The sequence below is a fragment of the Ischnura elegans genome, chromosome 12, assembly GCF_921293095.1.
Source record: "Ischnura elegans chromosome 12, ioIscEleg1.1, whole genome shotgun sequence".
NCBI classification, from domain to species: Eukaryota; Metazoa; Arthropoda; class Insecta; order Odonata; family Coenagrionidae; genus Ischnura; species Ischnura elegans.
In genome coordinates this window covers 6,925,529-6,946,768 of record NC_060257.1, presented here as the reverse complement: position 1 = coordinate 6,946,768, position 21,240 = coordinate 6,925,529, and the positions used below count along the sequence as shown (strand labels likewise).

At 36.3% G+C, this 21,240-nt stretch overlaps 1 protein-coding gene across 1 annotated transcript; it reads left to right on the top strand.

Annotated features, from left to right (window-relative positions):
• The first annotated feature begins 330 nt into the window (after nt 1–330).
• On the top strand, nt 331–7,034 carry LOC124169285 (neuralized-like protein 4). The gene is made up of 5 exons (XM_046547853.1): nt 331–675; nt 2,070–2,172; nt 2,768–2,935; nt 4,331–4,424; nt 6,513–7,034. The coding sequence occupies exons 1-5, from the start codon at nt 381–383 to the stop codon at nt 6,681–6,683; spliced, it is 831 nt and encodes a 276-aa protein (XP_046403809.1). The 5' UTR covers nt 331–380; the 3' UTR covers nt 6,684–7,034.
• Nucleotides 7,035–21,240: the final 14,206 nt, after the last annotated feature.

Genomic DNA, 21,240 nt, shown 5'->3' with positions numbered 1-21,240 from the left:
AATATGCACCGGAAACCAATGCGTCTTAGCGGTGTGACCTAAGGCTATTTAGAAATTGCATAATGAAAAGTCAGATGATATTCTGTGACGAGGGATACCGATTGCCAATATTTTAGCTTGGAAATCAAGTCCATTGATGATTATTCTAGAACACTTATCATGCCTTTCGGGCAAGTGTCAAAGATCATGGATCAAGAAGCAGAAACCCTTGCCCTTGTTAAACCTATGCTGACTTATTTTATGTAATTTTTTCTTTTAATTTGTCCTTCGAGCGGAGAAATCCAATAATATATAAGGAGGAGAACAAGGCTGCAATCAGATAGACTCGTTTCATCGGTTTCTTCGGACTCTTGGACATCGCTGAATAGAGGAACATCAACATGGCGACCAGCGAACCCTTCACAGCTCTCTATGTTTTCGCAGTTACATTGTTTACAGCCTCCTTACTAACGTCTATTTCGGTGGGCGCGGAAGCAGTCGTCGGACAATGTGAACCAAAGGCCAACACGTCTCGTCGTTGGAGCTTTACGCTTGCAAGGGTCCGCAACGAGAGTGGCCATTGGGTGGAATTCACTTCCACGAGAGAAATGGACGACGAATCAGCTGTCCAGCTGACGGAGCACCTGTTTGAATGCGACGGCAGGAAGATGATCAGGATTCAAGGAGCTGTAAGAGGTAAGGTTAAAGTGCCCAGAAAGTAGAATTGTGAATATTCCGCGAGCTGAAATTTTAATGTTGACCATCTATCTTTTATTGGAGTAACACCGTAGACAAATTTTCAGGACAATGTTTCAATATACTGTACTAAATTTTGGTATGTGCGTATATTTTTTTTCTTTCCGGACTCACGGATATGTACAGTGGCGAAAAAAAATGAAAGTTCATTGGCGTCTGCATGCGGCCATATCAGGAATTTCTTGAAGACGTCCGTCACTCAAAATTTTCTAATGTTCTCATAAAACCGGGAATTTTCAAACTGAATAGGGGAGACCAGGGTCTTACCGTACGGCGGGGAAATACCGTGCACCATAATTTTAAATCCACTGGAGTATGTAGTGAGCGCTGGGAAGTACTACTGCGAAAACGTAACCGATAAAGACAATCTGGGAGGTTCTGCCTTTGCGCACGTGCATGTGACGTACAAAATTTCGTCTCAAGGATGAGGAAAGTCACAGAGCAGGAAATATCGCACAACCTCGTATTAGGTTCAGGAAGTGTCGCATGACTGTTAGGACCCACGCGCACTGGCAACTTTTACGAAGCCACTATTTAGTTGCTATGTGGAAGTCCGAATGAAACACACGGCAGTGACTGTTGCTCCTCACACGGGCGACCTTTTAGTTGCGGCATCTTGCAACAATGCCATGTGTTTCATTGGGACCTACTGGAAGCAACTAAATAATTGCTTTGTAAAAGTTTCCAGTGCGCGGGGGCCCTTAGAGTATTACTTATTCATTTGCTGATGAATAACTCTTACCAACCACGCCAGACAGTATGAGGCCCTAATCCAACTTCGAAGGGCCATCCAGAAAAAAAGTTGAAAAAAGCTTTCGATTGCACCTGGAAAAGGCGTGAAGCCCACGAGGGATGTGTCGATGTGGCCCACAAAACAACGTCACTAATCGACCAAATTGGATGGAAGGTGATTGATCACCCACCTTACAGTCCAGACATCGCTCCCTCTGAATATCATCTTCCGGCCCTAAAGAAAAAGATTTGAGAGGCCCAAAGTTCGCGAACGAAGACGACGTTCAAGAAGCTGTTCCTACGGGAACCTGGTTCAAGGAGGATGTGCAAAAGTTCGTCTCACGGAAGAAGAAAATATTGGGCGCCCGGACGACTACATAGACAAATAGCTGAATGGTCAACGTTTCTAACGACGAAATATGAAGACTTACTTTTGATATACCCCTCGTAGCGGAATTTGAATATTAATCGCGTTTGGGTTACCAGATTCATTCGTGTGATTCATTGGCGTCAGTGAAATAACTTAAATTGGCGAAATTGTGAAACAAACTTCTACTTTGTAATAGTTTTATTTAATCTAACCATTATTTGTTCATTTTCAGACCCATTTTCGGGAGAAAGATTTGACGATCGCCTCAAGTTCCATCACATGACTGGACCGAATACAGCACTTATTAACAAGGGATACACTGTGGTTAAATTAAAGTAAGTATTTCCATTGCAAAGCTCTTAGCTGTGTCTGAAGGACATGCCTTTCATGATTACTATTATAGTATTCCACCGATTAAGGTATGTTTCCATGGAGTGCTTAAGAAGCATTCTGGGAGCCTGCCTTTCCTTCAAGCACTTACCTTTCCAGCTCATAATGAGAACAACTCCCTTTAATTCTATCTGTAAATCCCATTGTCCTCCTTCCCCTCCCTCGTTTACCTAACATTCTACCCTCCAACATCCCTTCCCCGATAAGAACTCCCTCCATCCATACCTTCTGTCACCTCCGTATCTCATCCAAATGCTGTCTCTCCTCACCCACCATGTCCAACACTTCGTCGTTCCTTTTCCTCTCCGTCCACTTCAACTTCTCAAATCTTTGCCACCCCCACTTCTCGAAAGCCCCCATAAAACCTCTTTATTAGCTATTAGATGGAAACGCAAGCACCTCAATGAAATAATAAACATTGCTGTATTCTATCACTTCATTTTTAAGTACTTACGACTAGTTTCTACGCATCGGTGTCATCATCAGGTACAAAGAGTCGAATATAGTGTGTCTTTTTTTTATTTCTTTCCATAATTTCAGGTTGGATGGCAATGGACCGGTTCTGACGAACAGGCCGTTGAGGCCGAATGAGCTGTTTGAGGTCAGGATGGACAAGAGGGGAACTACGAAAGGATATGGCAACGGCATCGGGGTTACAACACACAAACCTGGAGACCCCATTATCCCCGAACACATGAACAGCTTGAAGTATGTGTTTTCGTGGTATTCTTATACGTCTAGCTTCCTCGTTTGGTCATCTTTACCATTTTATTTAAATAAATCATTCACATTGATGAATTATTGAGAGATTCCAGTTCACATTCGTGAAAAACGACGGTAATAGAAAATTTTGCTCGATTCATTGGAAAGCGCAGTATAGCAGTCATTTTTTTATCTATATTTTGTCTTATCTAAGCGTGAACAATGGAAGAAGACATATTGTAATGACATGTAAAATGAATATAATTAGGCTTTGTAAGTAAGCTACGGAGAGATATCGATTCAACTCTGAACACTTGTACAAATTGAAGTATGTGTACTCGTGGTTATCTTATACATTATATTGCCTCGTTTTGGCCATTTTTTATCAATGAAAATAGCCTCGTGTTCCTCACCAAATGTTACAATCTGTATCGAATTCAAGTCATCATTTTGTTTTCAAATCTATTAATATTTGTATTCTTAGCACGTCGAAATAGACTGCTAGCGTCGTCGTCTTTTTCGCATGAATAGGAGGTGTGGACGATGAAATTCTGAAAAATTCCATTTGAAAGGGTATTTCATTTTAGAGGGGAAAAACAATCGCATAGGATCCAATGAATTATTTTGGTCGTCTCTTGATTGGTCCTCCTGCCTTATTCCTTGGAACGCCAACAGAGCCTTATAACGCACTCTCGCTTACTGCCTCTACAGCCCCTGATCATTCGAGAATCTCACCGCTTTAAACATCATTCCAATCTCTCCAAATTCTTGTTATATTACCAAGTGTAAGTGCGAAGATAATTAGATATAAGAAATCATCATTCTCCTTCAATAGTCATAAATTTCCTCGAGATAAAAATTAGTATTATCTTAGAGAATTCGTTCTCACTATTTCGTGGAATTATAGCAATCTCAAATGACGTCTGAAGCTCAGCTTAGACCTTAAAATTAGAGTAAATAATTTGAATGCCGATTGTCGACGTCCTTTATTTCATGCGCTTGCCATACACATTTTATTACATTAAAGCGTTAATAACGGAAGAAATGATGACACATGACATGGATAATAAGAATTTGTAAGTAAACTGTGAAGAAGAAATCGATTCACCCATGAGAAAACGGATATGGATTTTAATTTCCTATGTTTTAAATATGTTTATCGTTTGCTTCAAGTACACTAGATTTTTTCACTACACTTTGCGCAAACGTTATTGTTTCCAAAACTCCAGAAATAAGTGAATCAATAATAAATTCCAATGAAATCCACGCACCATAATTTTGTGTGTTAAGAAATGATCGCCCAGAAAAAATGTGTCAATTTTACTCATATGAAAGTGAATAAACATATAATTTTTCCTTTAAAAGCCGTCTAATTACTTTTCTTTATGTAAATATTCTCAGGTCTGGCGTTTGGATGCTGTATGGAGTCCATCTTTATATCAATGGCGTTAACAAATTTTCAGATTACACCAAATCCAATATTTACAATTCAAAGGTGAGCACCTTAGAAGAACTTTAGTATCTAATTTACTGTAATCTTATCGAATCCACGACTGGGATTGCACTATGATATTGGTTGATTTGAATAAGCATTATTCGGATATTTTCCCTTTAAATGCAGAGTCAACTGTATACATTCATAAAATCTAACTTCTCTACCGTCGCGACGGTTGGTACTTCAATACTGCCGGTGTTAAATTAGGTTTTGCCGAATAAGATAAGAGAAACCCATTTTCGTGAAAATGTAAGAATATTCTCCCATAGTTGTACTTCATTGACTGCTACTTTATGAATTGCTCGCCATCGCCGGCAGCCTATAAGATTAAAGCAAAGTTTACGATTAATGTAACAGACACTGTTTAGGGAACGAACAAAGAAACGATAGTTAAATGGGGCTTTTACTGCGGTGTCATTGAAGCGCTAACGCCCTGTAAAAGAAATTCTGTGATCGGTTTCTATAAAATGGAAATAATTTACAATTAATGGCTTACAATGGCACACATTCTGCGCTCTTTAATTTGGCTTTGTAAATGTCGTTGTGAGTCGTGTTTAACTCAGCGAAAACACCGGTACATTGGATGTAAATACAAATAAGTTATGTAATATATACGCAACACATTGAATGAGAAATGAGTACGTGTACGTCAATAGCGGTGATCATTACATAAATAGCGTAAAACGTGGGAAAAAATGGAATAATTACATGTATTCGTAAATGGTGAGTTAATGTTAAAATTGGACAGAATAAGAACTAGAATTTTATCGTTTTGACTCCTGGTGGTTTAATGTTAAATCCTGTGGCGTAGCCAAGAATTTTTTTCGGGGGTGGGGAGTGGGGCAGCCCTTAGCAAAAGAAACTGTTGAAATTTTCGACTGTTATTGGGACCACAGTAACTGTTAAAACTAACCTTAACTGTTAGAACTAACAATAACTGTAATAGTAACTGATAAATCCAACAGTTATTGATGAATTCAGAAGTTACTGTTGTGTTCAACAGTGGTCCCGATTAACTTTTGAAAATTTCAACAGTTCTTTCGCTAAAGGAGGGGTCCAAAGCTACGGGGAAAAAGTTTTGGAAAACAAGGTACTAAGTAGAGGGTTTGAAACTAATATTAATGTTTTTCGTAATCGTAAAACTTCATTTTTCAAAGAAATATAGTCTGAGGTTTCAGGCGAGATGGAGTGGAAACGTGACATAACGAAAAATGAAAAAGCAGGAGCAATTTCCACAATTTTACATTAATTAATACTACCGGTTTCGCTTTTCAGCATCATCAGGTAACCTGATGATGCTGAAAAGAGAAACCGGTAGCATTAATAAATGTAAAATTGTGGAAATTTCTCCTGCTTTTTTATTTTTCATTTCAAAGAAATCTTTTTTTAATCATTATTTTAAATATTTTTTGTTTTCTTTTGCAACGTTAAGTGATTTTTTATATAATTTGGCTGTTTAACGTCGATGGACGCCATGTTCTCATTGAAAACACCGGTTCATGGTAAATGAATACAAGTAAGTTATATTATAAGCGCAAAACAAATGAGATTCGAGTACGTATACGTCATTAGCGGCGATCATACAATAAATTGCGTGGAATTTGGCCAAAACAATGGAATATTTGCGTATTGTCGTAAATTGTGAATTAAAGTGGAAATTGGACTGAATTTGAACTAGAATTTTATCATTTTTAGTCCTAGTTTTTTATTAGGTGAGGAAACTTTTACCAAACCACATAAATAAAAACAAGAACACGACCCGGGTTTCAACGTCTTAGCGTTATCATCAGGTGGTTGACGCTAAGACGTTGAAAGCCGTATCGTGCTCTAGTTTTCATTTATGTGGTTTAGTAAATTTTTCCTCACCTAATAAGTTTGCGATGGAATACCGTAGGATTTCCCAAGATCGTATTTTATTCTTCCTGCTGGTTTAACTTAAAGGCAGCAATAAAAAGTTTCCAAGAAACCTCTGTCGTAAATACCTTCATAACAATATACAATTTTTATTTATTAATGTCTTTTTTTAAATTTTAAATTTGGACGACGTCGTCTCAAACTTAAACTAACCTTCTCCTTTGTTTTATTCAGCCTGGAGATCGCATGGGAGTGATGATATCCGATACTGGAGCTTTGCACTTCTTCGTCAATGGAGTCGATCAAGGCCCAGCCGCATCCAACATCCCAGAGGAAGTCTACGGAGTGTACGAGCTCTACGCAGACGCCACCCAAGCCACCATTTTGCATCCAACACACCCATGATGCAACAGCCAACAAGACACCATTGTGCATTTAAATTTGTGAAACATGAAATACTTCAAATTTAATCCAAATGTAACCAATTTTTCATCCTACCTGGAAATAATATATATTCATTTAATGCTACATATTGTTTCGATTCTACTCTTAGTTGGATCTCAAACTGCTCAAGGTGGTACACATGTAATCATCGTTAATTTAGCTACTGAACTTATAAAAAGATTCCTAAAAATTCAACGTTCACCTGTGCTGAGTAACTAATCTTGTCGACTACTTTTCGACATTTATCAAACAGGAATGTGTGAGTTTCTTGTCGGCTATTGTCAACGGTCCCATAAATTCTCTTGCCGGAGCTTTGTTTGGAAAAATTATAATTTTTAACGTGATCTCAACCATGCTAAGAACAATAAAATCCTGATTCACCACAATACTTTGCTACCCTCGCTTTCATGATCAAGGTATTGAAACCGGTAACGCTGAGGAGAAACCATGGAATGGGATAGAGGGGATATAAGCATGGAACATTCAGAAACAGTAATCTAGTACATGCATCGGGCAATACACACGATGCATCACGTCTAGTTAGTCTAATAGCTCTCAACGATCATGCATTGCTGTAAGCAAGTTGACACCAACCATGCAAAACAAACAAAAATACTGATTGGAGTAATCCTTTCCTTTTCCGCCACGGCTAATGATTTTGGTACCCCATTAACCCCACCCGAAATTATTCCCCTATTACGAGAGTCAGGGATACATACGCCCAGGAGACAGCTCCCTCTAGCCACCTATCCACTGGCAAAAAACTACTCACCCTTGTTTTATCCACAATCCAATGACCTATCTGTTGAATACATCTCAGTTGGATTCTAAACGACATCTGTTAAAGATCCTTTAACTTTTCAATCGGAGGATCCGTTATCAATAGGTATCATTCTAATTCGGGTGTATTCAATAATTGAAAATATTCAACAATGAGTCAGCTAAGCAGTAGCAAAGCACGATTTTCACATTCACAATTAAATGAATGTGATTTATAGCTTAATAAATCAAAATATGGTACTATTCTGCGTGCGATTTTACATTAAATTACCGGTAGAGGTAAATCGCATGACTCATCCAAGCTTAAATGTATGACTTGTGTATAAATTGTGTGACTGCGTGCTTGGTAGTATGCAATTAATGAATAATATCTGATGCCACTCCACGAACAAGGATTCAGTGTTCACTAATTATTCCACATTGTGCGTATACCACATTCAATTAAGATTGTGATGCTTTACTGAGGGTTCGAAGCGGACCACAGCTGATCATATAAATTTTAAGGTAGACAACGTAATAGTCAAACACATTGGAGCCAGTCCTTTGCCTTAGTGGACAACAATCCATAAAAGTGGAACAACATGGCGACGAGCGAAGGGTCTACAGCACTCTGTGATTTAAGATTTACAGTGTCAGTAGCCTCTTTGCTACTGACTTTTCGTTAAGCTCGAAAGATGAGAATGGAAAACGTGAGGCCGAGACGAAAACATCTCAGCGTTGGAACGGGACGACAGTCAAAATTACGCAACGGAAAGTCAGACGACATTCTGTGGCAAAGGATACCGATTTCCAAGGCATTCGATTGGATTCCAAGCCCTTTGATAATTATTTTAGTTCACTTATCACATCCTTCGTGCAAGTGTTAACGATCATGGATCAGACATCTTTGCTCTGATTACAGCTAAGACGACATTTTTCACATTTATTTCTTTCAACATGCCCTACGACGGGGGAAATTCAATGATATATAAAGCGGCGAAACAAACTGCATTCAGACAGACTCGTTTCATCGGTTCAACCTCTGTTACATCGCTGACTAGAGAAACAACAAGATGGCGACGAGCGAAGGTTCCAAATTTCTCTTTGTCTTAACATTGATTACGGCCTGTGTTCTCCTGACGGTAAACGTTGCCTCGGAATCAGACCATTCACAATGTGAACCAAAGGCCAACATGTCTCGGCGATGGAGCTTTACGCTGACTAGATTTCACAACGAGAGTGGCCAATGGGTGGAATTTACTTCAACGAGAGAAATCGGCGACGAATCAGCTGTTCATGTGACGGAATAATTGTTCGAATGCGGCGGCAGGAAGATGATCAGAGAGCAAGGAGTTCTAAAGGGTAACGTAATATTATTCTTGGATAACGTTCAATGAATTTTTTTAAAGTCGGAGACTTGATGAAACGTTATGAAACAATATTTTCTAACTTTGGAATAAGATCGAGGGAGTTATATTTAGAGGGCAGGGGCCATAATTTAGAAATTGCGAAAACTTGATAATTCCAGGCCGCATCACCGTCTATATCTGGTGATTCAAATCATCCATTCGACGAAATGTTCACAAGATACTAAGGTATTGATTGTTCCCATGTCGCACGAATGCCTTAAAATACACCGAATTCGTAATATAGCAATACTTCTTTAAAAAAGCACGTTTTTCAATAATACATACGTCAATAAATCCTGTAATATTAGACAATTTTACGTCATGGAATTGTACTTGTGGATTATGATGTAAGCTGAAAGATGTCACGCTACTTCGCGGCCAGCCGTTCGTAAACTATGGTTTTGATAGCTGCAATCATTGAAGTCAACATACACACTTGAAAAATTGACTGACTGAAAACAGTAGTTACTTTTCCTATGAAAGACCGATTCGAGTTGAAAACGGAAACTTTTAAGTCCATATTAGATTTAAGGTACATGTTTATCATATGCTATTCCAGGAATCTTATATTTTCCAAGAAGTAAATATAGTATATTATGATAAAGAGAGGTTTAATAAAAAAACCATCGTAATGTATATTGTGTGATAACTCCTCACACTTTTTTTTATTTTCAGACCCTTTTCACACAGGATACACGGGGTCACAGGATAATAAGCTCAAATTTCATCACATGACCGGACCGAATACGGCACTCATTAACAGAGGCTACACCGTGGTTAAACTGAAGTAAGTGCCATCATCGAAAACCTCCCGTAATTCTGAATAATGCCTGAATTTAAATTGCACAACGAGTAAGACTTTGTTAAAATGGTGGATTCATAATTTCTTATAAAGTAATCTACTAGGTAGACCACGAGAAAAATTTTCACGACCATACTCCCATACTTTACATGTAAATTAATGATGTTCTCCAACTATCACTCTTATACTAAACAATTTCATACCATTCATCCACGTACTATCACTATGTTCATATCGCATTATTTTCATTTTTTGTTTTCAATTTTCGTTGATAATAAATCTTGAAAACTTTCGGCAAAAGATTTTTATTTATTCGGGATGCATGTCATCTTTTAAGTTACTTACACGCGATGTATCTTTTAGGGAACTTTCAACATTCTTCACACTACTTACATTTTATTTTCAATATTTTTACCAGTTTAAATTACATTTCTTTGGTTTATTCATGGATTTAACAGTATTTTAAATACTTTTTTGAAGTTTATAAAGGAAAGATGAGCGGAGTCGATATATCGTCAGCGAGTAATCGACATGGAAAAATCGAAAATTTTAAGTCAATTTAAAGGTTAAATGGTGAAATTTGAGATTGTATTTTTCCATAGAAGCTGGTGATTCAACGCTTAAAATGACTCCTCATTTATCACTATAGGTGCAGTGTTAACGGAGACTATACGGAATGATGGAAAAAGACATTTTTGTAATAATATATGTGGTGATAGATAGGACGTGGTGTGAGCCTAGCGAGTAAAACGCACAGTTGCTCATCTAAGGGCCCCAGGTTCAATTCCCGCTTGAAGACCTTGAATAATTTTAATTCGACGTGGTCAAAGTACAGGAACACCCATCTTTTCCTTGAATATGCAATTATCACGTCCTGAGTATGGTTATAAGGTGATGCCTATTATCATCCAAGCAAACCATTACAAGGAGTTTTCCCTTACCATTCCGTGGGTCCGAGTTCCGATTTTACCCGTGGCAACGCTTTCTCAGATCACTACTTGAGTGTTCTACTGAGAGAACCTCAAGTTCTGCACTATGTCCGCCGTAAGGGATGCCGAGCCGCAGTAGTGTTGGCGAATCACGTAAAGAGAGGGTGTTCACGATCTTCATGCTATTTCGTTGCGCAAATTTTGTTTTATTTCGTCCGAATCGTCCAAACAGTCGCCAACCCAACTGCTAAATACCGCCAAAGTGTTTCTTGTATGATACGATGTTTCATGAAAAATGGTGATTATACCCTCTGCGGTTAAAAGTGGAAGCTATTCCTTCCATTGTTGACTTTTGAAACCAAAGGGATGTTGGTAAACTCTTCTCGGGATTCCCACCGGGTTAATTTTCTATAATGGCCAACGTTTCAAACTCCGGATCGGGGCTCATCGTCAGGGCTGATTGAGCCCACTTTATTCATTGCTTTATTTATTATTTTTTTCATTTAGCCCTGAGGATGAGCCCCAAGTTGAAGCTTGAAACGTTGACCATTACGAATTAATCAACCCGCTGTGAATCCCGAGAAGAGTTTACACACATTATTCCCCTGGAAAGCATCAAATCAAATGTCAAGGGAATGTTATTTTAGCACGACCGCCATGTTGTTCGGACTCGTGCAAAGCAGCAAAAGTATGGCTCTTGTAATAAACATGGCCACTAGAATTTTCCTTCAATCCATTTATGTAGCCTCTGATTGTAGCACTATGACGATATATTCGAAAGTAACGTTTTTGTTTGACAAGGTCAATGCTGAACCTGACTGCGCAATATCGAGTGTGATCTTTTTTATTCTTTCCATAATTTCAGGTTGGATGGCAATGGACCCGTATTGACGAACAGGCCGTTGAGGCCGAATGAGCTGTTTGAGGTCAGGATGGACAAGAGGGGAACGTCTAAAGGATACGCCAACGGCATCGGGATCACCACGCATAAACCTGGAGACCCCATTATCCCCGAACACATGAACACTTTGAAGTATGTGTGCTCGTGGTATTTTTATACATAATGTTGTCTTCTTTTGGCCATCTTTCCCCTATTATTTAGATACGTTATTCATATGGTGCAATTGTTTATTGCGACTGTACACATACATCCATGGCAACAGTTATAGAAAAAATATTGGATTGCGCTGTGCCGTAGTCATTTGTTTCATTCACTTTTCGTCCGTATATTGTTATATGTTAGTGTGAATTATGGACTAAGCATGGTCCATGGGACTAAGGTATCTTATGGTATGGTATTTGGAGGAGGCGACCGACAGCTTAAATCACTTGCGCCATTAGATTAGGGTAGGGAAGGAAGGGTGGAGAGAAGCCTGGTGTCGGCAATAGCCTGCTCTTAATGTAAGTCGCCAAGTGGACCACGTCTAAACGTCCCATCCGACGGACGGAGTGTTGCGCTTGAAATGTCCTCCACACAACACGCAAGCAGGGATCGGGCAGTCTCTGAAAATTCTCTGCCATTGCCGGGATTTGTATCTCGTAATAATTACGCATGACATGGGTATAATAAGAAATTTTAATTTAAGTATGGAAAGAAATCGACTCGGTTATGAAACAAAATATCTGAATTTCAATTACTAGTGTTTGATATACTATGCTATGTGCTTGCTTATAGTACACGAGAAGAATTATAGATGGCATCGCGAAGGCATTATTTTTTCAATGCTGTGAATCAATAATTGAGACAAATGAAATGAACACGTCATAACTTTGTTTATGAAACAAAGATCGCCCAGGAGAAACGAAATATAACAATTTTAGTCGTATGAACGTTAAAAAATATTTAATTATTCCTGTAAAGAGTGACATAATTACTTTTCTCTGCGTAACTATTCTTAGGTCTGGCGTATGGATTCTGTATGGACTCAATGTGTGGATTAATGGGGTGAAAATATTTCCAGATTATTCAAAAATCGATATTTACAATTTCCAGGTGAGTGCCTTAGTACATATTTAATTTACTCTAATCTTAGCTTATAAATGAGATGTATTGCACTATAACATTGACTGATTTGAATAGACAGTATTCGCAAATTCTGACTTTCAATGGGGACTCAAAGGTATACAAACATAATAGCGTGACAATAGGGTAGTTTCCTTCATCAAAGAAACCGAAAGGCATTGATTGCGATTTGTTACCCACCATTACTGTATTCATAATATACAAATTATTTCGTTTTAGAAATACCGGTTTAGACGAATGGCAATGGTCCATTTTTATCCTCATTTGAAAAGGGCCAGATTGGCGGCCATGCAATGCCACTCCACGTGACGTCACAGGGACCTAGTTTCTACACGAGAGGATAGGAGTTATACATCGTCTGAGATTACCAATGCATGCATGAGGCGCAGAGCTCAGGGAAACATGTCTTAAAAATCACCTATTAAAACTGGCTAAGGTCGGAAAGTTTTCTCCGTTTGATAAGGTATTAATAAACCTTATTTAAGCCAAGCGCTACCAGCCAGCAAGGTACTCAGCTACCCGCTAGCATCCTGCGTCCTATCAGCGCTCAGAGCCTCGATCAAGGTCACCTCACAAGGCGGGAGGGGGAACCAGAAATACGTCACACGGAGAGATTTCCTTACCCGTCGCATTTTCGCGCGCTTGGAATTTTTCACTTTTCATTTAATCGCGAAAAATTGATATCGTCATTTAAAAATCTAAAAGCGTGAAATACGTACTGCAGGAGTAATAATCTTCCGATAAAGGCAATAAAAAATAATAGGAAACCACCCTATTATTCCGTCTTGTACTTCAATACTGTCGGTATTGAATATGATATAATCAAATAAGAGATTTAAAGACCATTTTGATGCAAATGTTAGATTATTCTCCCAATATTGTACTTCATTGAATGCCATCTTACAAAGAGTCCACCATTTCATTATGACTGGAAAATTTCATTATAAAATTCCTGTTTTTCATACCGCGTTCTACGTCCGTACGTCTTCAAACACAACTTTAAAGAATATAGAGGTTGCTAAGCATGTAGTAACCACAAAAAATGATAAACGTTTTATTTCACCTTCCTGTCACGGTAACAATTTTAGGTCATAAGAATATTTATGTTGTAATTAAAGTAAAATCACATAATTTACTTGAAAATGGCGCTACGGTCGCGTCTATAGAGGATTCTAGAGTGGGCGGTCGACGTTGCCTCCATTGTTGGCTGGGAGCGTGTGTTTTCATCCTATCCGCCATGTTGTTATACCTCGAGTGTAGCAGAAATACCCGCACTTATGTGGTCATATGTAAACAAATATGTAACTTCGGAAAACTAAGATTACAGCGAAAAGTTGACAAGAAATGTAACTGACACTGTTAAGGGTACGAACCTGGAAGCGGTAGATTAATGTGGATTCTACTGAGGTATCGTTAAATCACTACAGCCACCTGAAACCAACTATTTGATCGCTTCAATAAATGGGAACAAATTATACTTAATTAAAAAACAAACATTCTTCGTACCTTAATTTTGTTTTTAACATCTTTGGACGCCGACATAAAGCATTGCAAATACCTATATATGGAAAATAAATACCAATGAGTTAGTCGTAGGGAGCACTTATACACACGTAAATAGCGAAGGTAATACAAAAAGCAGCACAGAACATGGAATAATGGAAATATAAGCGTATGGTCGAAATGTTTAAATTAATGTAAAAATTAGACTGAATTTGAAGGCGGACTTCAGATTGTGCATGCTGCTGGTTTAACGTAAGAGCACTGATAAACGATTGTCACCCATTCAATAGCTGCACCCATGCAATAGTTCACCTATTCACTGTATTATTAATCGGATTGAATGACACACATGCAGTTTGACCTAGTGTTTTAAATTTGGACGATTTCCTCTCAAACTTAATCTAACCTTCTCCCTTTTTTAATCAGCCTGGAGATCGCATGGGAGTGATGAGATCCGATACTGGTGCTTTGCACTTCTTCGTCAATGGAGTCGATCAAGGCCCAGCCGCATCCAACATCCCAGAGGATGTCTACGGAGTGTACGAACTGCACGGAGACGCCACACAAGCCACCATCTTGCATCAAACGCAATCATGATGCGACAATCAACAAGGCATCATCCCGCATCCATTTTGATAAAAATTAAAATACAGTGCAACTTAGTTATTACGGCCTCGGCCGTAGCGTTAGGCTTCCGTGCTTTTTAATTTTGAATCTTCATTATCATAGTGTATCATGCCTTTACTTAAACAGAATACTGTGTTTTAGCACATAAACAATTCATTTAGATGATAATTTTACGTAAAATTAAAATTGCCCAGCACTTATAATTATAGTTGTATTTACTAGAATAATCTCACTACAGTAAACGTCTTTCATGAAAGATCGTAACTTATTATTTCTCCTGTGATGTTGATCAATAGAAAAATGGATGCTATGCTAACAAATAAATTTGCAAACTCTCTTATGCAATCTACATTACATACAATCATTAAGCCTAAACAACGTGTACATATCCCTATCAATATTGTAACCATATTATCAATAAACAGCACATACCCATCACTCCAAATTTCATTCACATTCAATCACATACTTATGTTCATGCTGAACATCGTACCCTATCTACAATAAATTATATGCTATTATTCACACTAAACAACATAATGTAATTGACATAAATTACACACTATTTCACAAAAATTACATACCTACAATTATTCACATAAAATAAATACAATTATTCACACCAAATTAACCCTCAACTAAATTATAAAAATGAGTAATAATATTTTTTTCTACAGTAGTAGATTAACTGAGTATATATTTAGAGGATAAGTTGTGAACTATTTCTTTATTAAAAATATCGAGGAAGAATCTGAAATTGAAATGGAAACTAAATTGATTTTTCAGGTCCATATAATAAAAAGCAATTTCAAGTTTTCACTTGTCTCAGTAAAATATAAATTGATTAGACCGTAAGAGCTAAATACATTGAATGAAACAATATTTTCATTTCTGAAATAAAAGACAATGTTTATTTGAAGGCGTAGATTACAAATACAGGTGTTTTTTAATCATTTCCCCCAGTAGCAAATGAAATAAGCGGTAATTAAATTACATATGGGTGTATCACAAGATTTTAAAGAAATTAGCATGGTCCACACTTTAATAGAAAAATGAAAATTCCATTTTCAGATATTTATCATATTAGTTTAAAAATGAAATATAGATGAGTTGGTCAGTTAATGAAGGAAAAGAATGATGAAATTTTGTAGAAAATGACATTATGCACACTTAAGTAGAAATTGCAATATTTGTACTAGCCATAAATAATATATACATAAATGTTTTTAATTTGAATTTCTCACAATAGCACACGGTTTAAGATGTGTATCATGTGTAAAATTGGTCTATAAAGCAATTCGAGTGGAAATATGAAGACCCTCATTGTGGTAAAAATATAATTTATTGCAATGAAACTGACAAATTATTTAATACATACGGTTATTGCCACAAAAGTTACAAAAATATGAATAAAAAAATGGAAATCACTTGAGATTAAAACGGAGACAATTAGAACTAATGATAGTGCATGGAAAATAATAAGAACATACGGAAATAATTTCATATATAAGTGCAAGGATATATACACTTACATCACCAACTGCATTAGCCAGCGGAAAGTCATGCGTGTAAACTAATTTACCAGTTTTAAACTTTGATAAAAGAAATTAAATTTAAGATCATTTTAAAAAATATTAAATAATTAAGCGTTTACATTCGCTCAAATTAGACCGCTAATACTGAGAAAAATATAAGCAATGAAGACGCTTAATAAAATGCGCCAATTTAGTATAGGCCACCTTTACAAGCTGTGTGCAACATGATTGTCCGCTGTTACACCCCCTCTCCACGTTGAGGACGCAGTTGGATTTGAGGGGGACATGCACTACTCTACACTACCCAAATACTACAATAAAACCAAGCACTACATCTGCCGTTAACAAGAGAAATAAAAAACACCATGTAGCATACCCTATATCACACTAAATATCACACTGCCATCCAAGCTAAATTAATACCCTCGCTCACAACAATAACTTAATCGCATTCACACAAAATCGCTTACCAACATTTGCACTAAATGCATACCCTCATTCAAACAAAATAGCATAATATCAGTCACACATATTCCATACCAATGTTCACACTAAATCACATTCACTCATTCACACTAAATGTACACCAAATTCACACTAAATGGACCAGCAATCGCATTTAATAACGCACACTCATTCACACCAAATCAATACCCACATTAACACTAAATAACACACTCATTCATGCCTTAATTACGTACTCTCATTCACACTTAAGCATAGGTGTACCAATATTAAAACTAAAAAACATTCATTCATTCACTCACACTAAATCGTACACCAATATTAACACTAAATAAATAACATCATTCATTCTGAACGACACACTTCCCGTCACACTCATTCAAGAACCTTATTAACATTGTCAATCATTCACACTAAATTAATACCCTCATTCACACCAGATAATTTACCGTCTTTTACACTCAATCACATACCAATATTCACACTAAATAACACACATCCATTCATACTAAATTAATACTTTCATTCAAAATATATGAAATACCTTATGTCAAACACACTTATTCGCAGGCCAATATTCACACTAAATTTATAACCTCATTCACGCTAGATAACACACATACATTCACAATTATTTAATAACTTCATTAAAATAAATGTCATTCACACTAAATTAATACCCTCATTCACACAAGATAATACACCGTCTTTCATACTCAATCACATACCATTATTCACACATAATAACACATTAACACACGACCATTTAAACTAAATTAATGCTCTCACTCACACTATATAATATACGTAATCTCATTCATGCTAAATTAATTACCTAATTCACACCAAATAACATACCATCATTCACACTAAATGACATTCTCTCATTCGCACTAAATTAATACCCTCATTCACTCCAAATGACATACCAATGTTCAAACTAGATGACATTCTCTCATTCGGACAAAATAACACTGTCATTCACACCTAATGGTATAATATCTTTCACACTCATAAACATAGCTCATTCACCCCATTTATACATCCCGCATTAAATGCTCTCATTTCCACCATATGACATTCTGACATTCACACTCAATCACATTCTCTCATTCACAGCAAAACACCAATAAAAAATTCAAAAAGGCACATACATTTAAAAAAGATACAAAATACCCTACAATATGAAATCAACGTCTGCACACGACCTATCTTTATCACTTGACTCTTCAAACACTGAATGTTCCTCTTGTATCTTCAACTCTTGAGGCTTCAGATCTTCAGGTGTAAATCCATGTACTTAATTGGTTCCATTCTTCCTTATCCTGAGTTCCTATGTCACTTCACGAAGTCAATCTAAGGCAGTCTACGAGTTCTTTATTCCGGAAGCTCCCACTTCAGGGCCCACGATTGAAGGACACCACTGTAGGAAAAACATCGAATGTACTCAACAATAAGATAAAAAGGCAATGAAAAAATGCCATGAAAAATACCGCTTTCATGTAAATGAATTATATAAATTTTTTGTAGTCCAGTCATTTGAGCATTTTTCCCCTTTGGAAAAGAGAAAGACTAAAAATGCATAGAGGATTGGAAAAAATATCTATAGTCTATTTTTATAGATTCTTAACTTCAGCTCCTTTATGGAACCGATCCTTACCCTTATAAAAATAGATTTTAAATTGTTTTCGGGAAGTTGTTTGATTATAGCTTCACTTGACTCCAAATTCTTCAACGGTGCAACAAATACTCGTCATTTAAGATATTAAAGTTTATGATGGCATCATCAACATTTTAAATTAAAAAGCATACATACTTTTATACGATTTTTCCTCTAAAGAAATTCTACAAATATTGATTTTAGTTAGCAAAAATTGGGACAGAAAAATATTAAATGACCTATCACACCCTCAAATGTTTTGTTAAAACTAAACTATTAATTGTTTTTGATCATTGATTCCAGATATTATTATTTAGACAAATAAAATAAAACAAAATCCATAAAAGTTTAAGGTATAATTTTAAAAGAAATATAAATCTTATCATTAGATTAAAGCATTCTGTAGCAAGACCAAGGTGGACGCTTTTACACAGAAGGTAAACCATCGCCTGATGATATTGGTATATATTACATTTTGGCAACAGACCGAGGGCCGTGTTAGAGAACGAATCCAAATCATGGGTTGCTATCCCTCGATCCTAGCTTAAAATTCTTAAAAAATCGAAATTCGTGTCGGTATATTAAATTGCATTGTGTGTAACATACGAAGCGTGTTATTTTTATTTTACGTACCAAGTAAGCAGCTAAGTAGCCGACTAAGGCATTCGAAGTCCAAATATCGGAGCACGGTGATGATTGTAGTGAAACACTTAAATTATAATGAAAATTTTGTGTGCTATTTAAAGACTGATTTCACGTCTTAGAATACGATTAATTAAGAGTGAAACAATCCTTAAGATTAAATGTTTTCCTTTACTTTCGCAAAGCTGAAAAAGTACACTCGTGACTGGACTTTATTTCCTATCGATAACGAGGGACGAATGGTTATGATAGCACGTAAAACAGTGGAATGTGAAAAAAACTAAACAAGTTTCGGAAACATCGAACTAAATATTTAAAGAATAAATCGAAGCATACAGAAAAAATGACAATCATTGTTTGAAAAAAAATTAAAAATGAACAGTATTCTTTCAGTTTAATGGAAAAATTTATCCAAATTAAGAGTAAAAGATACAGCTGGCAGCAGTTCCATGAATCTTATGTTAAAATAAATTGTAGATATCGACCCTAATTGAATTAAAAATAGTAATATTATCGGTAACGGTAAAGTATACTCGAGAAACGTAGTAGAGATAAGAAAAATATTTAAAAATATTCATTATATAATTTTTATTGATTTTCAAGCGTTGCAAAAAACTGTAAGATAACCGAAAGATCTAGGGATGATAAGGTCTCCAAAATAATATCCTGTACTGACGTGAGCAATAAGATTCTTGCTCCAAAGGTAGCAGTACATTCGCAATACACAAAAAAATCATCCTCAGCAAAACAATGAAAATGAGTTTATCGAAATTAAAGTATGATCCTTTCACTTTTTTAGTAATTCGAACTCATTTTAAAAGATAACGAAAGGGCCAACAAAAAAGACGTAATGAAATGTTTTTCTTACCGTTTGGCGTGGTCAGTACACCATCACAATCCGGATTATCCTGATTTTTCTGCAAGCCGTGTGTCCTTAACCTCCGAGATGACTTGCGTATGAAGAGAGAGATAAATGATACAGATATTGAATTTACCCTGGTGGATTTACATATATATATTCCATGTCAGTGCACAGAAATTCACAAGGACACGAGTAATGACCTCGTATACAGCCGTGCTCAAATTCAATATAAGTGGTACGTAAGGCGAATGTCTTATCTTTGCACGAAAAGTTGGAAAGGTGTTTCATTTCGACAGGGAGTCCTAGGGAATCTAAGTCTAATTTTAAGAGGGAATTATTTTCAAATTAGTGAACTAATATAAAGAAAAACAGTGATCTTTAACCTTAAGGTTACTCATACGTGTTTTAGTCATATAAATTAAGTGCTGTATCAATTTCATTCATTTCGTGAAAACAAATATATCTAAATTAGAATACAAATAAACGGAGGGGTTTCCCAATAAATGGATAATGTGAAGGGGAGCTCTATCACTGGCAAGGATATATTAAAAGTGTTTTTACGTATCCAACAAGAGCTTTCTTTAGGATTGATATTTAAGAGAAAGTAGCCCTTCAATGTATCAATGATATATAAAGAACACAGTCGAATTTCACATTTTCGCGCATAAAGAATAAATAAAAGCATTTCAATGGATAAAAATGAATTGATGGAACGAAAAAAAAGTTCTATTCTGAAAAAGGATTTTGAGTAATTCTTAAGGTAAAGAATAGAATTTATCAAGCAAGTATGTCAAAATTCATGCAATGTGATTTAATTATTTGGCAGATTAAAAAAGTACTTAGAACTTTGAGAAAAAATAAATCGTTCGAAATGTTGAAATGTTACCTTGGTGTTTAAGAGTAAAAAATAAGCAATAATTTAATTTCAGATTGAGCATCTCGAATAAAAAATACACGCATTAAGATGCAGTAAAAATTGAATTAATTCTCCAAAAAAATTACCGACGATTTCATTGAAACGGAAATCAGTTGCCATGAACCAATGTTCAGCATAACTGTAATACAAACGTCATGTCATAACTTAGTGGAAGAGCTCAAAAAGAGAAATATCGAAATTATGTTTCGTTAGAAAACTTCTAAAGAAATTAGTACAAGGAAGAAATTCACTGCGACGCATAAACAGAACGTATTTGCAACATACTGATTGGAATTTAGATATTTAAAAAAAAAAACAAAAAAAGAAGCCAAAAATGGTGCCACTAAAAATGTTTCGAAACTTTGTTCTTACCGATTTCAGAGGCA

Coding starts and splice junctions, on each gene's coding strand:
- LOC124169285 (XM_046547853.1), top strand. CDS start 381: ATGGCGACCAGCGAACCCTTCACAGCTCTCTATGTTTTCGCAGTTACA. Junction 2,173..2,767: donor TACACTGTGGTTAAATTAAA/GTAAGTATTTCC, acceptor CCATAATTTCAG/GTTGGATGGCAATGGACCGG. Junction 4,425..6,512: donor CCAATATTTACAATTCAAAG/GTGAGCACCTTA, acceptor TGTTTTATTCAG/CCTGGAGATCGCATGGGAGT.